Source organism: Marmota flaviventris, chromosome 8 (assembly GCF_047511675.1).
Source record: "Marmota flaviventris isolate mMarFla1 chromosome 8, mMarFla1.hap1, whole genome shotgun sequence".
In the NCBI taxonomy this organism is placed as follows: domain Eukaryota; kingdom Metazoa; phylum Chordata; class Mammalia; order Rodentia; family Sciuridae; genus Marmota; species Marmota flaviventris.
Genome location: NC_092505.1, coordinates 65999075 through 66019999, shown reverse-complemented (window position 1 = coordinate 66019999; position 20925 = coordinate 65999075). Strand labels below are relative to the sequence as shown.

General features: G+C 36.2%; 1 protein-coding gene and 1 non-coding gene across 2 annotated transcripts in view; one reads left to right on the top strand and one right to left on the bottom strand.

Moving 5' to 3' along the window:
- Positions 1 to 1551: 1551 nt before the first annotated feature.
- Positions 1552 to 20925, bottom strand: part of Slc9c1 (solute carrier family 9 member C1) — an 80905-nt gene continuing 61531 nt past the window's right edge. Inside the window, exons 20-27 of the mRNA XM_027935908.2 lie at positions 12712 to 12837; positions 11481 to 11579; positions 10775 to 10948; positions 8065 to 8196; positions 7768 to 7953; positions 6573 to 6699; positions 3077 to 3132; positions 1552 to 1596 (exon numbers count right to left, since the gene is read on the bottom strand). Coding sequence (XP_027791709.2) covers positions 1552 to 1596; positions 3077 to 3132; positions 6573 to 6699; positions 7768 to 7953; positions 8065 to 8196; positions 10775 to 10948; positions 11481 to 11579; positions 12712 to 12837 — 945 coding nt within the window. The remainder of the gene's footprint in view (positions 1597 to 3076; positions 3133 to 6572; positions 6700 to 7767; positions 7954 to 8064; positions 8197 to 10774; positions 10949 to 11480; positions 11580 to 12711; positions 12838 to 20925) is intronic.
- LOC114093416 (U6 spliceosomal RNA) lies at positions 4690 to 4796 on the top strand. Its single transcript, XR_003582898.1, has one exon. It is a non-coding gene; the product is annotated as a U6 spliceosomal RNA (small nuclear RNA).

Here is a 20925-nt window from a genome sequence, read left to right as displayed (position 1 = left end):
CTAACTCTCAAGTTATACTTCAATAATGCTTAATAATCATTTTTTCATTATAGCACCAATAGAACGACACACAATAAGAGAAGTGAACAAAACCACCTCTGCTTTCACCTAATTACAACATAATCATTTAGATTTATTTTTTTCTAGTCATTTTGGGGTTAAAAGATGTTTATTGTATGTTTGTTGTATGTTCTGCCTTCCTCTTCATAGTCTACATTGGACTACACAACCAGTCTTTTCAGTGGTTGTATGATATTTTCTTGTATGAATGTTCTATATTGGACGCTTGAACTCTTTTAATCATTATATTATTATTGCCATTAGAAATAGTATAGTGTCCTGGACATTTTGTTTACTTTAATACCTGGGCTACTTCCAAGAACCACCGAGTCAAAATATGTGAGCATATTTATGGTTGTTGTTATAATAAATTGCTTTCACTCATCTATCAGCAAAATACAAGAAAACCAGTATCATTCAATTTCCATCTATTTCAAAGGAAATAGATTTTGACATTAAAAAACTGTACATATTTTAAAAAGCAAATGTTTCTATTTCATTGTTGTTTATGTTTGTATTTTGTAATTTACTGTTTTACCACATTTGTCTTGTACCTGAACAGGCTGTTCATGAGCTTGCCTACTGGAGTTATAATTTTCCTTGTTATGCTATATGATAGATAAAGATATTGCTTGTATTGTGAGCACATAATTCTTGCAAATAGTTTTCCCTAGTGTACTGTTCATGTTTAAATCTATTTTTTTTAAATTAAATCTATTTTTAAATGCTTCCTTTATCATAGGATGTGGCATGCAAGGTTACATTTACTTAGATGAAGATAAACCTATTTATCTGATGGTTTTTATTTTTTAACCCAGTGCTGTGCCCTGTGACATAAGTCATGTAAAACAGACATACACACAGATATTTATAACAGACACATCTGGCACAACCAGCTGTCAGATCGCTAGACTCATGGTTCCCCAATGGTCTTGTTTTCTCATGTCCTCCATTCTGAACATCCTCTTTTTTCTCCAAAGAGTCTGTTAATTCTTCATTGCCAGCTCTTTCTATTTCAAATTCCTTCAACAACAGCTGGCACTATCCACAGTGTATCCTCTATTGCTATTTAATTGTCCTCCAGTATGGTTTGTCTATGTAACTAAAACATAAATCCTTAGAAGCGAAGTCATAACTTATTATCTTTTGATATCTTTCAACATTACATGGTCACTTGAAAAACAGCCTAGTGAACTGGGAACAGCCAGTGTTGCATGGTGGGGTTAAGTAGCAGAACAGAGAGGGGGAAACCAGGAATCTATGTTTTAAGAAATCTAGACAGAGGAATCTTATTTTAAAGTTAACGTTTCAAATTGGAATTTAGAGACACTGGGAGAATCAACTAGTGAGTGGGAAGTGCTCTAATCCACACTATCATACTAAGGGCAAATGCACTTCTGGTTTCAGTCTCCATTGGGTATGTTCCTAGTCATGTTGAGGAAACTGAGGCAGCTTACCAGGTTTTCACTTAGGTTTTTTCTAGGAGATGCTTTAGACTTTAATATTCTCCTCGAGTAATGTTCCAGACTCTTCAGCCTAGAAATTGGGATAGGAAACAGGAGTCAAATTCTGAGGCTGTTAATAAGGGTCTGATTTATACAATCTAGTCTATAATCTAGTGTATAATCTAGTTCAAAGCCAGTTGAGGCTGGCTTTGAACTTGTGATCCTCCTGCCTCACCCTCCCAAGCTGCTGGGATTACAGGCGTGCACCACTGCACAAGGCTGGAAAATTAATTTTAAATGCCTACTTATAATCTTGTTGATTGCTTGTTGAGTTACTTAATCATCCATTTATCATTATACATTTTGATTTTTTCTAAGTTTTTATTCTTATAAATAATGCTCAATGAACATTATTAGGAGAGCTGGGACTTCTACATTGTGTGCATTGTCCTGAGAATCAGGACACTTTGCAAGGATGTTGTGACAGGCCTTCAAGGGAGCTTTTCATTTAGTGAAAGCAAAGCCACAATCCTAAGGTGGTCTTGGTGGGGAAAGGGTTTGGGGTAGTGGAAAGGGAGCTGGCACAGAAACACAGCCAGGATCTAACATCAGGGAGCAAAAGTATCTACTAGATAACACAGTCTGATGATGTTCCACTGGCTAATGTTAGTGCCCTTTAGTGAACTCCCACTTTCAACCATCATGCCATCATTTTGTATTTTAATTGATGGACAAGCAGTACTTTTTGAGAACAGGCACAGGAAGAACATCAGCTTCCCTTGCTCTTTCCGCCACCTCCCCACACACCCCAAATGCACTAAACTGAATCCTGCAAGCTTAATAGAGAGATGCCCTAGCCAGCAGGCACTGGAAATAGTTTATCTTAAATGTCTTCCTCATCTTTCTATTTTCATTGTCATTTCCCTTTGTTCTTCCAGGCAGAGGTAGGCTGGTAGAGATGTAATGAGGCATTTTCACTCTATCTCTCCACTCAGTTTCGATTCAAGGTCCCAATACTGTTTCATAACTTAGAATCCTATTGCAAAGTTGGCTTATGATTTTGAAGATCTTAAGATCCCCAAGTGATGTATCCAAATTCGTAGAAAACCATGACATCGATCAATATTTGTGGGACTTTCTGAGTAACTTAGGTTACCGTGGGATAAGTAGATTATAGGGCATTTGTTTTTGAGCTCTTGCTTTTATCAGGCACTGTGAGAACAAGAGCATTGTACCTTCAGGCTGAGAGTCTTCACCCCAGTCCAATTTTAACATGAGGTGGAGGGGAAGGGCCTTATATACTACAGCACAGCCATCTGTGGTGGTACCTGGATGCTAATGTAAGTCAAGGACGTTCTGATATCTCTTTACACTTGTTTTCCTTTGTTATTTCTTTAGTATTTACAAAAAATAATGATTTATATCGTATACCTTGTAATAATAGAAACTTTTCATACTAAAATCTATGTAATGATTTTCTTTGGAGTAAGAAAAATACACTGGTAGTTCCTATAAATTGCAGAGTTTCTTTTACTCAAACAAAATTTAAAAAAGAACTGTTCCAAGTTTACCTCCTCCTTAATATCACTTTCTTCTTGCAGTTCTTCTTCCAGGAATCCACTTGAAACTAGTTCAAAAAAGAAGGTGTGAACTCAACTACTGAAATGTGGGTCACAATTTCAACTAGTCGAACTGTTAAGTTAGACCATATTCAACTCATTCATACTGTGATCTGACATTGTGATCTGACATTGGTGTGAAGCGTAACCTTAAAAAAGGCTTAGATATATTTTATTATAAAGATCATATAACAATGTGCAGAAAGTTTGAAAGTTAAGGAGACAAAAATCATCTTTTATCCCAATATCTCCAAATACTTTCAATATGTATTTGGAGTGCCAGGCACATTAAGTAATAAGGACACCTAAGACAGCACAATAGTTTTAAGATCCTATGCCTTTTTTTTTTAGATAGTACAACAGCAGACCAGCAAACATACAAACAAAACCAAAACCAACTTGACATTGGCCTATAGGACAGTACATGTTGGGCTACTGGAGTGTACAGGAGAGTGGTTCAGTGAGGTTTGGAATTATCATTGATGGCTCCCTGAAGAAAAAATTAAGATTAAAGGGATAAGAAGGAGTTAGCTGTATGGAATGGAGACCTGAGGGTAAGGGGATGTTTAGAGGGTTCTAGGCAGAAGGAGTGTTTTGTGAAGGCTCAGGTGTGGTACACACCCAGATCTCCCATTTCAGGTGAACCATTAATAGTTTGCTATGGCTAGGTTTTGGAGAAGGAGAAGAGACATCTGATGAAGGGGCATATGGTGAAGGACCCATTAATATTTCTTGTGGACGCTTAATCTTAAATTCAGTGGGAACCTATATAAATACAGTACTTTATGTCCACTTAGTTTCAAAATCATGCAACTGTAATGTAACAAATTATAATTCACTTAAAGTTAGCAACCTAGTGTTTTTATCATTGGCATTTTTACTTGACATATATCCTAGGTCCTTCTCTACATTACAAAATAGAAAATTTCTTTTTAAATTATTTATTTGTTTGTTTATTTTTGGTACCAAGATTGAACTGAGGGATGCTTAACCACTAAGCCACCTCCCTAGCCCTTTTTCATATTTTATTTAGAGACAGGGTCTTGCTGAGTTACTTAGCTCCTTGCCAAATTGTTGAGGCTGGCTTTGAACTTGTGATCCTCGTGCCTCACCCTCCCAAGCTGCTGGGAGGCACGAGGCTGGAAAATCAATTTTTAATGCCTACTTATAATCTTGTTGACTGCTTGTTGAGTTACTTAATCATCCATTTATCATTATACATTTTGATTTTTTCTAAGTTTCTATTCTTATAAATAATGCTCAATGAACATTTCTATTTCTTATTTGCTTATATCTTTAGGATAAATGTCTAGAAATTATATTGTTTATAAATACCTTTATGGCTTTTGCAATCTCTGTAACTTTATTAATGTATTCTGGTACCAACAAAGTAAGTACATATAGTAAATTCACAACATTTTAAAATCAATAAGTATTATTATTCTTTTAAAAACTCACTAATAAAATAAACCAAATATCTAATTTGTTATTATATTATTACATCAACAACCTTGAACATTTTTCTGCATTTCACTTTCAATTTCTTCATTAAATTGTCCTTTGTTGTGCTCTCTTTGGCAGCACACAGACTGAAATTGGAACAATACAGAGAAGATTAGCATGGCCCCTGTGCAAGGATGACACGCAAATTTGTGAAGCGTTCCATATTTTTAAGTAGGACCTAATCTCCATCATGTGGAATTAGGCCCCAGCTTCCTTAATAAGATTCCTGTGGCACAAGAATTAAAATCAAGAATCAATAAATGGGATGGACTCAAACTAAAATGTTTCTTCTCAGCAAAAGAAACAATCTGTGAGGTGAATAGAGAGCCTGCATCTTGGGAGCAAATTTTTACCCCTCACACATCAGACAGAGCACTAATCTCTAGGGTATACAAAGAACTCAAAAAGCTAAGCACCAAAAAAACAAATAACCCAATCAATAAATGGGTCAAGGACATGAACAGACACTTCTCAGAAGAGCATATACAATCAATCAACAAATATATGAAAAAAATGTTCATCATCTCTAGCAATTAGAGAAATGTAAATCAAAACAACTCTAAGATTTCATCTCACTCCAGTCAGAATGGCAGCTATTATGCATACAAACAACAATAAGTGTTGGCGAGGATGTGGGGAAAAAGGTACACTCATACACTGCTGGTGGGACTGCAAATTGATGCAGCCAATTTGGAAAGTAGTGTGGAGATTTCTTGGAAAATTGGGAATGGAACCACCATTTGACTCAGCTATCCCTCTCCTTGGTCTATACCCAAAGGACTTAAAAACAGCATACTACAGGGACACAGCCACATCAATGTTTATAACAGCACAATTCACAATAGCTAAACTGTGGAACCAACCTAGATGCCCTTCAATAAATGAATGGATAAAAATATGTGGCATATATATACAATGGAATATTACTCAGCAATAAAAGCAAATAACATCATGGCATTTACAGGTAAATGGATGGAGTTAGAGAAGATAATGCTAAGTGAAGTTAGACAATCCAAAAAAACCCAAATGCTGAATTTTTTTTTTTTTTTTTAAATATAAGGAGGCTGATTCATAGTGGGATAGGGAGTGGGAGCATGGGGGGAATAGACGAACTCTAGATAGGGCAGAGGGGTGGGAGGGAAAGGGAGAGGGCATGGGTTTATTAATGATGGTGGAATGTGAGGATCATTATTATCCAAAGTACAGGTATGAAGACACAAATTGGTGTGAATATACTTTGTATACAACCACAAATATGAAAAATTGTGCTCTATGTGTAATAAATATTGTAATGCATTCCGCCGTCATAAATAAATAAATAAATAAATAAAATTGTCCTTTATTTATTTCTTCATTACTAATATGGTTATTGACACTCAAGATTTTAGAATTAATTTTTATATTTCTAAATTCTAACATTATTTTTCCTTTAAATAAATGACAACTATTAACTTCTATTGTTATTATTTATTTCAAAATTTAATTCTTTATGATTTTAAATCTCAAAATTATTTTTCAAATTTTAGTCAACAGATTTTTTAGGAGTTATTAAATTATCATTTATGTTCTGATATAATTTTTATCATGTGAAATTTGTAGGAAGAACAGAATTTATATCAAGATTACCCATTTAGTTCTAGTGATTTATATGTCAGTTCTTTTAATTTTTATTATTATTGCCATATAAAAATTTTAATTCGGGGGAAGAGCCTGAAGTTCCCTCATAAATTTTTTCATATTATTAAGATCATTATGCATGTTTATTCTTATAGATAAAATACAATAATTTCTAAGCGTAACTTGATATTCTGAGTTCATGTATGAGTATTGAATATGGTGGTTGAAAAATACTCTAGGCAGCATGAATATACCTGTTCCAAATATATATATGACTATTTTATAAAAGAATAGTAAGTTCTCAAATTTCCCAAAAGAAATAACTCACTTATTGATCCTCGTTTCAGGGAAGTTTTAGGTGTAGACATATACTTTCTTGTGTTCCATGTGTGTTTTTCCAGATCAATTGAAGTTTGAATAATCATTATTTTTGTGAAATCTTCTGTGCCTTGTATCTGTAAGTTCATAGAATGCAAGTTAATTTCTGAATACATAAAATGCAATTAAATGTTTCTCTAGTTAGCTACTATTTCAGGTCCTCTCTAAATATTTAAAAGATGATGAAATTATCAATAAATCAACAGAAGTAAGACAGATATCTTAAAATTCTTAGGCTGATTGTGGGAAGGTCAATATTCCATATACTGTCATTGATTTTTAAAAATATTTTTAGTTGTAGGTGGACACAATATCTTTATTTTATTTACTTAATTTTCTGTGGTGCTGAGGATCGAAACCAGTGCCTCATATGTGTGAGACAAGCACTCTACCACTGAGCTACAGCCCACTCTTATTGATTCTTAAAAATATTTTATTTTTCTTCCAGATGAGAAAATTATGAAGTTTAATTATCATTAAAAAAATTAATCAAAGAGTTTTTCTATATGGCAGAAAGAGTTTTAAAAATATTTCAAGAAATCATTCCAACATGTGCTGGTTTTTAATGCATTGAATCACACTGATACTGAAATCCACAATAAGCAGGGCTGTGTGAGTAGGGGATAGACAGAGTTAGACAAGTGTAAGGGGGCTCTGGGACTTTCTTGTGTGAGACAATGCAAGAAAGTTAAGGTGAAATGATTGGGTTTATGGGTGCCATGCCTTAAATCAGTGAGGGAATAACTGGGTGGTACCTGTAGGCAGGTGGGGTGCAGCTGGAGGAGGCGGCGTTATAGGGAGCATAACTTTGGGGTTTACATTTTGTCTGTAGTGAGCACAGTTTCTCTCCCCACGTCCTGGTGCAATGATGTCCTGAGCAGCTTTCCCCTGCCACATCCTTCCTCATGATTTTCTGCCTTCCCTCAAGCCCCGAGGAACGGAGCTGCTATCTGACTGCAAATCGATGCTTTACCAAAGCAATCGATGAAGACTGTATGTGGCTGTCATGGGTGTTTATGGAGTGGGGGGGGAAAGAGGATAATGGGAAGGTAGAAAGTTGAATTATGATAGCGACTTTTCTGATACTAATACATTGTTGGACATAAAACATATTGGCCTGAAGACACGAATCAATATTTCTTTACCCGATGGCATGTTATAGGAATTAAGAAAGGTGCCTTATAAAGTTTTCGTGACAGACAATCTTCTACGGCTCCATGTATGAGGATAACATAGGTTACACTTTCATCATAGATACCAATTTTGGTATTTTTTGGTATATCTCTTATGTGCATGTTATAGAGCTCTAATTGCATCTTATAGTTCCAGTCCTATAAGAAAAACACAATTTCATAGCCTATTGATTATTTATGAAGTTTAATATAAATTTATGGTCAATTTTGGCAATATCTTAATGAGAAGTTTGTACAAACACCTCTCACCTCATAAGATAAATGTTCCCTGATTTTTTGAGCAGTAATTCCACGTCCAATTTTTAGCCACATTTTATCTTCCATGCCAGGATATTTTTGTCTAAAGGCTTCATACAAGTGAGATTTTGGAATAAAATATGTCTGGGAAAAGGAAGATATAAATTTAATATTTCATTCTGTGCACCTATGGTTGAAGAAATAAGGTTTTCCCTATAATAACATTAAAACTAAGATTTTCAATTTAGTAAGTTTCTTACTGTGGCTTGGAAACATAATAAAATGTATATATTGGTCACAATTTTTGTGATCTTGTCTTGTACTAAATTTTATTTTTATTTTTGTGATGTGGTGTTGGTGAATTGAACCCAGGAACTTGCACATGCTAAGCAAATGCTCTACCACTGAGCCACATCCCTAGCCCCACTGTACTAAATTTTATTTTGTTTTATTTATTTATTTTTGGTAACAGGGATTGAACCCAGGGACTCTTGACCATTGAGCCACATCCCCAGCCTGTTTCATTTTTTATTTTGAGACAGGGTCTCTCTAAGTTGCTCAGGACCTCACAAAGTTGCTGAGGTTGGCTTTGAACTTGCAGTCTTTCTGACTTAGCCCCACTGAGCTGAGATTACAGGTGTGAACCACCATGCCAGGCACCACTGCACTAAATTTCAAAAGGCCACACGGTCCAATGAGAAGTTCTTTAGTATTCTTCTATTAAATTGTAGGTATGTGATATTGTGTGAAGTTTTGATATATGTACACGTTGTAAAATGATATCTATTACCTCACCTGCTTATTTTTATTAATTTATTTTAAATTAATAATAATAATAATATATACTTTTGGGTAATGACCCATTTGTAGTTATTTTTTACTCTAGGTTACTACTTCATATTTCTTTGTATGACTCCTGATGATACATTGTAGAATTCTGTCTTTGAAAATTGTTGATTCTTGCTGGAGTTGGCAATCTATATACAATCTGATTACTGTGAGCTTGTGTCAGCTGGGTTTTATGATTTGCTTGGGCCAATCAGCAGAAAACCATATTTTCCAAGACAGTGCAACTTAGAAACTCTTTTCCCTCATGATTCTGCTAGGGCTTGCTCTTAAGCTGTTAGGGTGGATCTATAACAAGCCCCAATCAAGATCATGATCATCACTCCTAAAGTCTATTCTTTCTTATTCCTTAACTGTCTACTTTTGGTTTTAACAAGTATCTCCTTCTCTGGCAAGATAGAACCTTAAAAGTCCCCAATCCTTGATGCTTCTAGACCTCAAAAGTCTCTATTCCATTTTCAACAGCCTAGTAAAGCTGGGCACAGTGGCAGACTCCTAAAATCCCAGCGGCTCCAGAGGCTGAGGAAGGAGAATCACGAGTTCAAAGCCAGACTCAGCAATGTAGAGAGGCCCTAAACAAGTTAGTAAGACCCTGTCTCTAAATAAAATAAAAAGGGCTGGGGATGTGGCTCAGTGGTTAAGTGCCCCTGGGTTCAATCTCCAGTACCAAAACAAACAAACAAACAAATAAAACAAAGCCAAAAAAGAATAACTAAGTCACTCTATTTTTACTCATTCTGTGCATGTGCAATCCTCAACAGAGGGCTTGTGCAGAACCATCCTGCAGACTCCCTGAGTCTCTGCAGTTCCTTTTTTTGCTCCCTGCTTGGCAGATTTCCACCATCTTAACCTCCCCCATTTCTCTTTCCATGAGGTTCTTACCTGCTGCGTCATGGGTGGGATCAGGGTGCATGTGGGGCTTACATTGTGAATTTCTCTTAAGGTTTTCAGGCATAAACTGCCTATTTCAATGGCTGAAAACATTTACCTCATATATTTTGTCAAGTTTTGTAGTCATATATGGTTAGTGTGCTAGTAACTTCATCAAAGCCTAAAGTAGAAAGCTAGTATTTAAATTCAAATCCTAGGTATCACATAATTTCACTTATAAAATTTTTAATTTCCATCACCCAATGACAGAAATGTTTCAAAAATATAACATGTCAATTATCATACTTAAACAAAATTAAAGATAACAGTATCATCTGATATTCTGCTGATATTAAAATTTCCTAAATTATCTCAAATAAACTCCTAAGAATTGGTTTGTTCAAATTAGGACAATTATATTTGGTCACTGTATTTCCTAAGTTTGTTTTTAATAATTTTCTCTTGCCTTCTTTCCCTCTCTCCACACACTATTTGTTGACGAAGTCAGGTCATTTGTCCTGCAGAATCTTCCATATTCTAGATTTAGCTAAGTATTCCTTCCTAGTGTCACTTGTTTTTAGCTTGTATTTTCCATAAACTGGGTTGATATAATAGTTTGTAGAGCTATAGATTTTCTCTTTTCTTGTAACTTCAAGAATGGAAGTCTCCGTTCTTTTTGAGTTCAAATCATGCCAATGGGACCCTGCACATTGAAGATGTTGTCTTCAATCATCTCTAAGGAAGTTTTCCATTAATTAATTCTTTCACTGCCATATCAAAAGAGGAATTTAACCATATGGCAGGTTCACTTTCAGAAGCCATTTAGCTGGACATTATGCTAGGTGAGTACTACTTTGCAATAAAGTTTGCTCCTTTACTTTTCTTATTTAAAAATAATAATAAATTGAAACTAAACAGTAGACATATTACACATTGAAAAGACCTTAAATTTTATATTAGACATTGGATGAGGTACCACAGTAAGACATAGGTGATGTTTTCTAACCTCCACTACAGTTTTGCAGGTGGCAGAATATTTCATTGGCTCATTAGTTAAGCAGTTTAACTCTCCTATTATTTCACCGCTGAGCACATAGTCTGTGTAAATGACTGGGTAAGCTTTCTCCTCTGTCTCCAAGAGTATTGTCTCATTCTCTGTACCTAGATTTACTCTTTTAAGCTGTTCAAGAACAAAGAAACAGAAAAATGCGTTTACCAGGTAATTTATGTTGTCCAAACTGTCAACCTTATGGTTTCTTCCCACTTTGGTTTTAACAATTATAATGCATACATGTTATTTTAAAAATGAAAATACTTATTTTTCCTTAAGTAAACCTATTATTAGCAATGACCTAGACACAAAGCATTCATAAATACTCTGATCTTTTAAATTTCTTCTGCTCAGCCAACTATATCTACTTTATATAAACATAAAATGAACAATAATTTATAATTTTCTGTCTTAAAACATGATCCTTTTGATGGATTCTTACTATCTAGGAGAAAATATGACTTAAAAGGTTATATGTATTATTATCCATTCTCTCTCATCAATAATATTATAGTTTGAGTGGTATCTACTGCCCTAAAAATGAATTATGCAAACTATGTACTTCTTAACATGGAAAGATATCAATTATCAATTTTATAATAAAAGTTTTTCTTAAACTAATGCTCACAAGTACATTTATAAATAAATATCCCTGATTTACCTTTACCATCCCTGAAATAATAATATAGATTCCTTTTGGCTCATCACCTTCTTCAAATATATCATTTCCACAATCAAATGTTACAATTTTAGCTCTTTCCTAAAAAAAAAAAAAAAAAAAAAAAAAAAATCACGAAATACGTAACTTACCAATGATATTTTGGCAGTGGTTGAGAACGTTGAAATTCACATTTTAATAAAAGTGTTACATTTTTAAAGTAAATATTGTAAATGTTCAGCAAAATCTAATGTATTGGTAATAAGTTTGTAAGAGGAAATAGAGATTATGAATAATAAAGAGGCCGGTAGATATTCATGACTATTTTAAATTTCAGCTGGAGTGTTTATATATGGGTGAGGAAAGAAATAATCTAAAAATGAGGATATAATGGAAGAATGAAAATGCTTCATGTGAGTGAAAAATAATGGAAACAGATGAAGGTTTGTGGCATATATTCTATTACTTATGCTCATGAAATAAATTAAAAAATTCCTTCACTCTAAATGTTTTAAGTAGGTGAAAAGATATAATTGGTCTTTTGGCGCTTGATTGACATAGAAAACAAATATTATTGAAGCCAGTTAGACCCATTTATTTCTTAATTCCAAAAACTTTCATTGAGTAACCACTATGCAGCATGCAAAGTGAAAGAAACTGGATATTCAAAAGATGAGTGAGCTAAAAAAACACAGTAGGTGACAGAGATGTAAAAATAATTGTCATATAATGAACTTAACGCTATAATGAAAGCACATACTGGAAACGATGGTAGCACCTTTGGTCCTCCCAAATCCAAGATGGACTACAGGATGGTAAGGAATTGGGCCCAAGGCCTACTTCTCTGAGCACCTCTGGTGGAATGTTTCTGGAGATATAATTAGCATGTAAATTTTGAAAAAAAAAAAAAAGTGGAACTGAAGGGCATTTCAAGGAAAGTAAATAGCACCTACAGATAAATGGAATTAGAAAACAGTGTCAAGTGTGTGGGGCACCATGAGTGGATGGGTAGGAGTAGAATATTAGGGACTGATGACAAATGGGAAGTAGGCAGGGAGCCCGTGGTAGAAGGACTGTGCGTGTCATTTCAAAGGGATTTTGATTTTATCCTACAGATAATCAGGAACAATTAGAGAGTTTTTAACTTAGAGTGTATCATGGCCAAATACTTACTTTTGAAAAGATTAGCTGTTGGTACATGAAAGATGATATTACTAGCAAATAAAAATCTTACCTGAATAAAGTCTATACGGTCTTTGTCTTTCTCAAGCCACGGAATGTGATACATAGTTTCGTCAACAGTTAGTGGCTTGATAACAGATTGAAAATCAAGCACCTCTCTTTTTCTGGCCATGATTACCTAAGACCATACAATTTAAAAAAGAAGATGAAACAAACTGGTGTTCCCGGAATGTTAAAAAAAAAAAAAGTCATTTTCTATTATTTCCTAATCTTGATCTTCTGAGATTTTTGTTCTTGCATAGAAACATCTGACCTCTTCTCTCTTATGACATCTTTGCGTTTCTTTGTATGATCATCATTCTAAAGTAGTAGCTTGGCTTTTTAAAGCAAATCTTCTTACTGAAGTATAGCAGATGTCCAAAAAAATATGCATAAATCATAAATGTCCACACAAAGCAATGGAGTGGCTGACCATGGACTAAAAACTCCGAAACCATCAGCCAAAATAAACCTTCTTCCTTGCTTTTGTCAGGTGTCAAATTTCTGATACTTGGAAGATAGGGTCCTTTTTGTGTGTTCTGTTTTCTGCAAGTTTTATATGATGTGCTTCTGAGACATGTGCACAGTTAACTGTTATGGTGTTGAGAGGTAAGAGATGGGTAACTGATACTGTGCTAAGGACTAAACTTGACAGACATTAACCACAAATTAGTATCCAAACTTTCCCCTGGAATATGTCAACCCTTCAGTAGGTTCTAGAATTACAACATGGTTACTTCAGAGAGATTCTTCCAGTGCAATTCCTGTCTAGGTGGGGAAAAAGACTCAAGAGCTCTCCTCTCACTTTTGCGTGTGTGTTGGGAATCAAACCTAGGTAATCACTCCACTGCCAAGCTGCACCCAGTCCAACAATCAGTTTTTGAAAAAAATAATTTCTGAGCAATAAATTGTATTAGTAACCTACTGGTTAGGATCCCTTGAAGTTTTATTTTTTATTATTGTTTATTACATTAACTTATTATTTTTATTTTTTTTTTATTATTGGTTGTTCAAAACATTACAAAGCTCTTGACATATCATATTTCATACATTAGATTCAAGTTGGTTATGAACTCCCAATTTTACCCCAAATACAGATTGCAGAATCACATCGGTTACACATCCACATTTTTACATAATGCCATATTAGTAACTGTTGTATTCTGCTACCTTTCCTATCCTCTACTATCTCCCATCCCCTCCCCTCCCATCTTCTCTCTCTACCCCATCTACTGTAATTCATTTCTCTCCTTGTTTATTTTCCCATTCCCCTCACAACCTCTTATTTGTAATTTTGTATAACCATGCGGGTCTCCCTCCATTACCATGCAATTTCCCTTTTCTCTCCCTTTCCCTCCCACCTCATGTATCTGTTTAATGTTAATCTTTTCTTCCTGCTCTTCCTCCCTGCTTTGTTCTTAGTTGCTCTCATTATATTAAAGAAGACATTTGGTATTTGTTTTTTAGGGATTGGCTAGCTTCACTAAGCATAACCTGCTCTAGTGCCATCCATTTCCCTGCAAATTCTATGATTTTTTCATTTTTTAGTGCTGCGTAATACTCCATGGTGTATAAATGCCACATTTTTTAATCCATTCATCTATTGAAGGGCATCTGGGTTGGTTCCACAGTCTAGCAATTGTGAATTGTGCTGCTATGAATATCGATGTAGCAGTATCCCTGTAGTACGCTCTTTTAAGGTCTTCAGGGAATAGTCCGAGAAGGGCAATAGCTGGGTCAAATGGTGGTTCCATTCCCAGCTTTCCCAGGAATCTCCATACTGCTTTCCAAATTGGCCGCACCAGTTTGCAGTCCCACCAGCAATGTACAAGAGTACCCTTTTCCCCACATCCTCGCCAGCACTTGTTGTTGTTTGACTTCATAATGGCTGCCAATCTTACTGGAGTGAGATGGTATCTTAGGGTGGTTTTGATTTGCATTTCTCTGACTGCTAGAGATGGTGAGCATTTTTTCATGTACTTGTTGATTGATTGTATGTCCTCCTCTGAGAAGTGTCTGTTCAGGTCTTTGGCCCATTTGTTGATTGGGTTATTTGTTTTCTTATTGTTTAATTTTTTGAGTTCTTTGTATACTCTGGATATTAGGGCTCTATCTGAAGTGTGAGGAGTAAAAATTTGTTCCCATGATGTAGGCTCCCTATTTACCTCTCTTATTGTTTCTCTTGCTGAGAAAAAACTTTTCAGTTTAAGTAAGTCCCATTTGTTGATTCTTGTTATTAACTTTTGTGCTATGGGTGTCCTATTAAGGAATTTGGAGCCCGACCCCACAATATGTATTTCGGAGACAACTTTTTCTTCTATCAAACGCAGAGTCTCTGATTTGATATCTAGCTCCTTGATCCACTTTGAGTTAACTTTTGTGCATGGCAAGAGGAGGGGATAAAGTTTCATTTTGTTGCATATGGATTTCCAGTTTTCCCAGCACCATTTGTTGAAGATGCTATCCTTCCTCCATTGCATGCTTTTAGCTCCTTTATCAAATATAAGATAGTTGTAGCTTTGTGGATTAGTCTCTGTGTCCTCTATTCTGTACCATTGGTCCACCTGCCTGTTTTGGTACCAGTACCATGCTGTTTTTGTTACTATTGCTCTGTAATATAGTTTGAAATCTGGTATCGCTATACCGCCTGATTCACACTTCCTGCTTAGAATTGCTTTTGCTATTCCGGGTCTTTTATTTTTCCATATGAATTTCATGATTGCTTTATCTATTTCTACAAGAAATGTCATTGGGATTTTGATTGGCATTGCATTAAACCTATAGAGAACTTTTGGTAATATCGCCATTTTGATGATGTTAGTTCTGCCTATCCATGAACAGGGTATATTTTTCCATCTTCTAAGATCTTCTTCTACTTCTCTTTTTAGGGTTTTGTAGTTTTCATTGTATAAATCTTTCACCTCTTTTGTTAGGTTGATTCTCAAGTATTTTATTTTTTTTGAGGATATTGTGAATGGAGTGTTTTTCCTCATTTCCGTTTCAGAAGTTTTGTCGCTGATATACAGAAATGCCTTTGATTTATGCGTGTTGATTTTATATCCTGCCACTTTGCTGAATTCATTTATTAGTTCTAGTAGTTTTTTTGTAGACCCTTTTGGGTCTTCTAGGTATAGAATCACGTCATCCGCAAATAGTGATAATTTAAGTTCTTCCTTTCCTATTTTTATGCCTTTAATTTCTTTCGTCTGTCTAATTGCTCTGGCCAGTGTTTCGAGAACTATATTGAATAGAAGTGGTGATAGAGGGCATCCCTGTCTTGTTCCAGATTTTAGGGGGAATGCCTTCATTTTTCTCCATTGAGAATGATGCTAGCCTGAGGCTTAGCATAGATAGCTTTTACAATGTCGAGGTAAGTTCCTGTTATCCCTAGTTTTTCTAAAGTTTTGAACATAAAGGGATGCTGTACTTTGTCGAATGCTTTTTCTGCATCTATTGAGATGATCATATGGTTCTTATCTTTAAGTCTATTGATGTGGTGAATAACATTTATTGATTTCCGTATGTTGAACCATCCTTGCATCCCAGGGATGAATCCTACTTGATCCTGGTGCACAATTTTTTTGATGTGCCTTTGTATCCGATTCGCCAGAATTTTATTGAGGATTTTTGCATCTAGGTTCATCAGAGATATTGGTCTGTAGTTTTCTTTCTTTGAGGTGTCTTTGTCTGGTTTCGGAATCAGGGTGATGTCGGCCTCATAGAATGAATTTGGCAGAGCTCCCTCTTTTTCTATTTCCTGAAATAACTTGAAAAGTATTGGTATTAATTCTTCCTTAAAGGTTTTGTAAAACTCCGCTGTATACCCATCTGGTCCTGGGCTTTTCTTGGTTGGAAGTCTTTTGTTTGCTTCTTCTATTTCATCTATTGATATTGGTCTGTTTAAGTTGTCAGTATCCTCCTGACTCAGTCTGGGCAAATCGTATGACTTAAGGAATTTATCGATGTCTTCACTATCTTCTATTTTATTGGAATATAGGTTTTCAAAATAATTTCTAATTGTCTTCTGTATTTCTGTAGCGTCTGTTGTGATATTTCCTTTTTCATCCCGTATGTTAGTAATTTGAGTTCTCTCTCTTCTTCTCTTCGTTAGCATGGCTAAGGGTCTGTCGATCTTATTTATTTTTTCAAAGAACCAACTTTTAGTTTTGTTAATTTTTTCAATAGTTTCTTTTGTTTCAATTTCGTTGATTTCTGCTCTGATTTTAATTATTTCTTGCCTTCTGCTACATTTGCTGTTGTTTTGCTCTTCCTTTTCTAGGGCTTTGAGATGAAGTGTGAGCTCATTTATTTGTTGGTTTTTCCTTTTTTTGAGGAATGACCTCCAGGCGATGAATTTCCCTCTTAAAACTGCTTTCATTGTGTCCCATAGATTCCAATATGTTGTGTTTGTATTTTCATTTATCTCTAAGAATTTTTTGATTTCCTCCTTTATGTCTTCTGTAACCCATTGATCATTCAGTAACATATTGTTCATTTTCCATGTGATGTAGGATTTTTCCTTCCTTCTTTTATCATTGATTTCCAGTTTCATTCCATTATGATCAGATAAAATGCATGGCATTATCTCCACCCCTGTATATTTACTGAGGGTTGCCCTATGGCATAATATATGGTCTATTTTTGAGAAGGATCCATGTGCTGCTGAGAAAAAAGTATATCCTCTTGATGATGGTTGATATATTCTATATATGTCAGTTAAGTCTAGGTTGTTGATTGTGATATTAAGTTCTATAGTTTCTTTATTCAATTTTTGTTTGTAGGATCTGTCAAATGGTGAGAGAGGTGTGTTGAAGTCACCCATAATTATTGTGTTGTGGTCTATTTGATTCTTGAACTTGAGGAGAATTTGTTTTATGAACGTCTCAGCACCATTATTTGGTGCATACATATTGATAATTGTTATGTCTTGTTGGTGAATGGTTCCTTTTAACAGTATATAATGTCCTTCCTTATCCCTTTTGATTAACTTAGTCTTGAAGTCGATTTTATTTGATATGAGGATGGCCACCCCTGCTTGCTTACGAGGACCGCGTGCGTGGTATATTTTTTCCCAACCTTTCACCTTCAGCCTGTGTATGTCTTTTGCAATCAGATGTGTCTCCTGGAGGCAGCATATTGTTGGATTTGTTTTTTTAATCCATGTTACCAGCCTATGTCGCTTTATTGGAGAGTTTAAGCCATTAACGTTTAGAGTTACTATTGATATATGGTTTGTACTTCCAGCCATGTTTGATTATTTATCTTTTTTTTTTTTTATTTAGTTTGTTTCTCCATGGTTAGCTTTCCCCCTGCCCTCTGTTTTTATAGAGGCACTTCCCACTGTTGGTTTTGGTTATTGTTTTTCATTTCTTCCTCGTGTAGTGTTTTGCTCAAGATGCTTTGCAATGCTGGTTTTCTGGCTGCAAATTCTTTTAGCTTTTGTTTATCATGAAAGGTTTTTTATTTCGTTGTCGTACCTGAAGCTTAATTTTGCTGGATACAGAATTCTTGGTTGGCATCCATTGTCTTTCAGTGTTTGAAATACGTCGTTCCAGGATCTTCTCGCTTTCAGCGTCTGTGATGAAAAATCCGTTGTTAACCTTATTGGTTTACCCCTGAATGTAATCTGCCTCCTTTCTCTTGTAGCTTTTAATATTTTCTCTTTGTTCTGTGTATTGGATATCTTCATAACAATGTGTCTTGGCGTTGGTCTACTGTGATTTTGTGTGCTCGGTGTCCTGTATGCATCTATAATTTGTATATCCGTTTCCTTTTTTATTTCTGGAAAGTTTTCTGTAATTATTTCATTCAGTAGGTTACTCATTCCCTTGGTTTGAATCTCTGTACCTTCTTCTATCCCGATGACTCGTAGGTTTGTTTTTTTTATGTTATCCCATATCTCTTGGATGTTTCTCTCGTGATTTTTAACCAACCTTTCTGAGTTGGCTAGGCTCTTTTCAAGATGATATATTTTGTCTTCATTATCTGACGTTCTGGCTTCTACTTGCTCCACTCTGTTAGTGATACTCTCATTGAGTTTTTAATTTGGTTTATCGTTTCCTTCATTTCTAGAATTATTATTTGATTTTTTTTTATAATCTCTATCTCCTGATAAAGATGCTTAACTTCTTCTTTTATCTGTTTATGTAATTCATTTTCAAAGTGTTCTTTCACTGTTTGGATTTGCTGTCTCGTATCCTCTTTAAGGTTCCATTCCATCTGTCTAAGGTATTCCTTGAGTTCTTTATATGACCATTTTTCTGCTGACTCTAGGTCCTCCTGAATATTTAGTCTGTCCTTCATTGTTTGTACTCCTTTTCTTCCTTGCTTTTTTATGCTGCTCATGTTACTTCTTGTTCTGTTTGACTGCTGAGTTACTGTTTACTCTTATAAATTTATTTGATGCTTGGGAGGAAAGATATTAGAAGGGAAGGGAAGAAGTCACTAAAGAGAATGAGAGCAGGCAGGTAGAATTCAAGGAAGGGGGAATAAGAAAATTGAAAAGAAATGAAAAGACAAAAGAAATAAAAACAAAACACACAAAAAAATTAGAAAATAAATAAATAAAGAAAAGAAAAATTTTTTTTTACAAAAATAATAATGATAATAAAAATAATTAAGATTAAAATTTAAAAAAAATAATAATAATAAAGTAAAAAAAATTAAAAACATTTAAAAAAAGTTAAAGAACGACAACCAAAAAAATTGAAAATGAAAGAAAAAAAAAGAAAAAGAAAAAGAAAAAAAATGATAATAATAATAATAATAAATGCAGTCATAGAGTTCGATTAACTTCTCTCCCAGTAGGTGGAGCTGTGCCCACTGGGTCAAGCTTCTCCTCTCAATAGGTGGGAACCAATCACTGTGCAGCAGCTCTTCGTCCCAGACTGGGCGGGTCTCCAATCCTGAGTGCCTAGGGCCTTCTCTTGTGTTTCCTCAAGCCAGGCCGCGCTCACCTGTGACGCTCACCACAATAATGGCTACACGCCAGGTCTGCTGCTCCTGGGAGCCCTGTCGCGCTGGTTTCAATGCAGTTATCTCCTCCACCCATGACGTCAGTTCTCTGCCAAGGTGGTATCCCATGCAAATGGTGACCGTTCGTTCCCTTTGCCGGGTGACCAATGCAACGGGTGGGTCCTGACTGTCTCTCCCAATCCCCGTTTCAATCCTGTGGCCACTGCCTATGAAGGCTCGGTTGGCTTTTACCTCTGTAAGTTCCTAAGGGCCAACCAGTTATTTCAGCGGGATAGTTAGTGCTGAATCATGAGAGGCAGGTGAACCGGAGCTTGAATGCAGCCGATCCGGGCTCGGTGTGTGTGTTCTGAGGTGCCCAGACTGTACGCCCCAGATCCACGTCAGCTCAGCATTGCCTAGTGATCCTGAGCAATCAGAATTTATACAATTTACAGCTCCCTATGCCCGCGCAGTTGAAGAGGTCAGAGACTTGATCTCTCCCCGCCCGCTGCCATGTTAGATCTCCTCAATGATATTCATGTTGCCCTTACAGCTTCCTGGCATAAGCAAGTTCTTGGGATTATACAAACTGCTGCTTCTGTTTCCAGTCCAGATTTCTAGAAATGAAACCCTGCCGCCGTCGCCTCTCCCCCGGGGCCACGCTCACGGGCGCCCCGGGGCCCAAGCGGCTGCCACCGCGGCTCTCCGGCCCCCTCCTCTGGAGCACGGGTCCCCTCGCAGGGGGATGCAGAACGACCCCAGAGCAGGCTCTGCCCGAAGGTGCAGCAGCGAACAGGCGACCCAGGTGCTTGAGGCCGCGGTCCAGCCTTCGGAGGACAGGGCTCGGCACACAGCCCAGCTCCAACCTCTAGATGCGGCTGCTGGACAATGTAGACAGAGCCATCAAGACAGCAATCAGAGAGCAAATGGCGGCTCCTGCGGAGTGGATTTTCGGCACAGAAACCACAGCCCAGCCAACAATCCCAATCCACGAACTCTCCCTGTATAAAAAATATTCAAAAAAAAAAAAAAAAAAAAAGAAAGGCTGGGCGCACTGAGCTTTCTTTGCCTCGGGTACTTACAATCCACTGCTGATTACACATTCAACTTCTCTGCCCGGAGCGAAGCGAAAGAGGAAGCAGATGGGAGCAAAGCGCCCGCGGCTCTGGGTGGCAAAGCGTCCGGGAGCCAAGCGTCTCTTTTTCAATCTCTTTGTTCTTCCTGCTGCTTGGCAAAGTGGTCCACTACAGATTAACGGTGAAAGGAGCTCTTA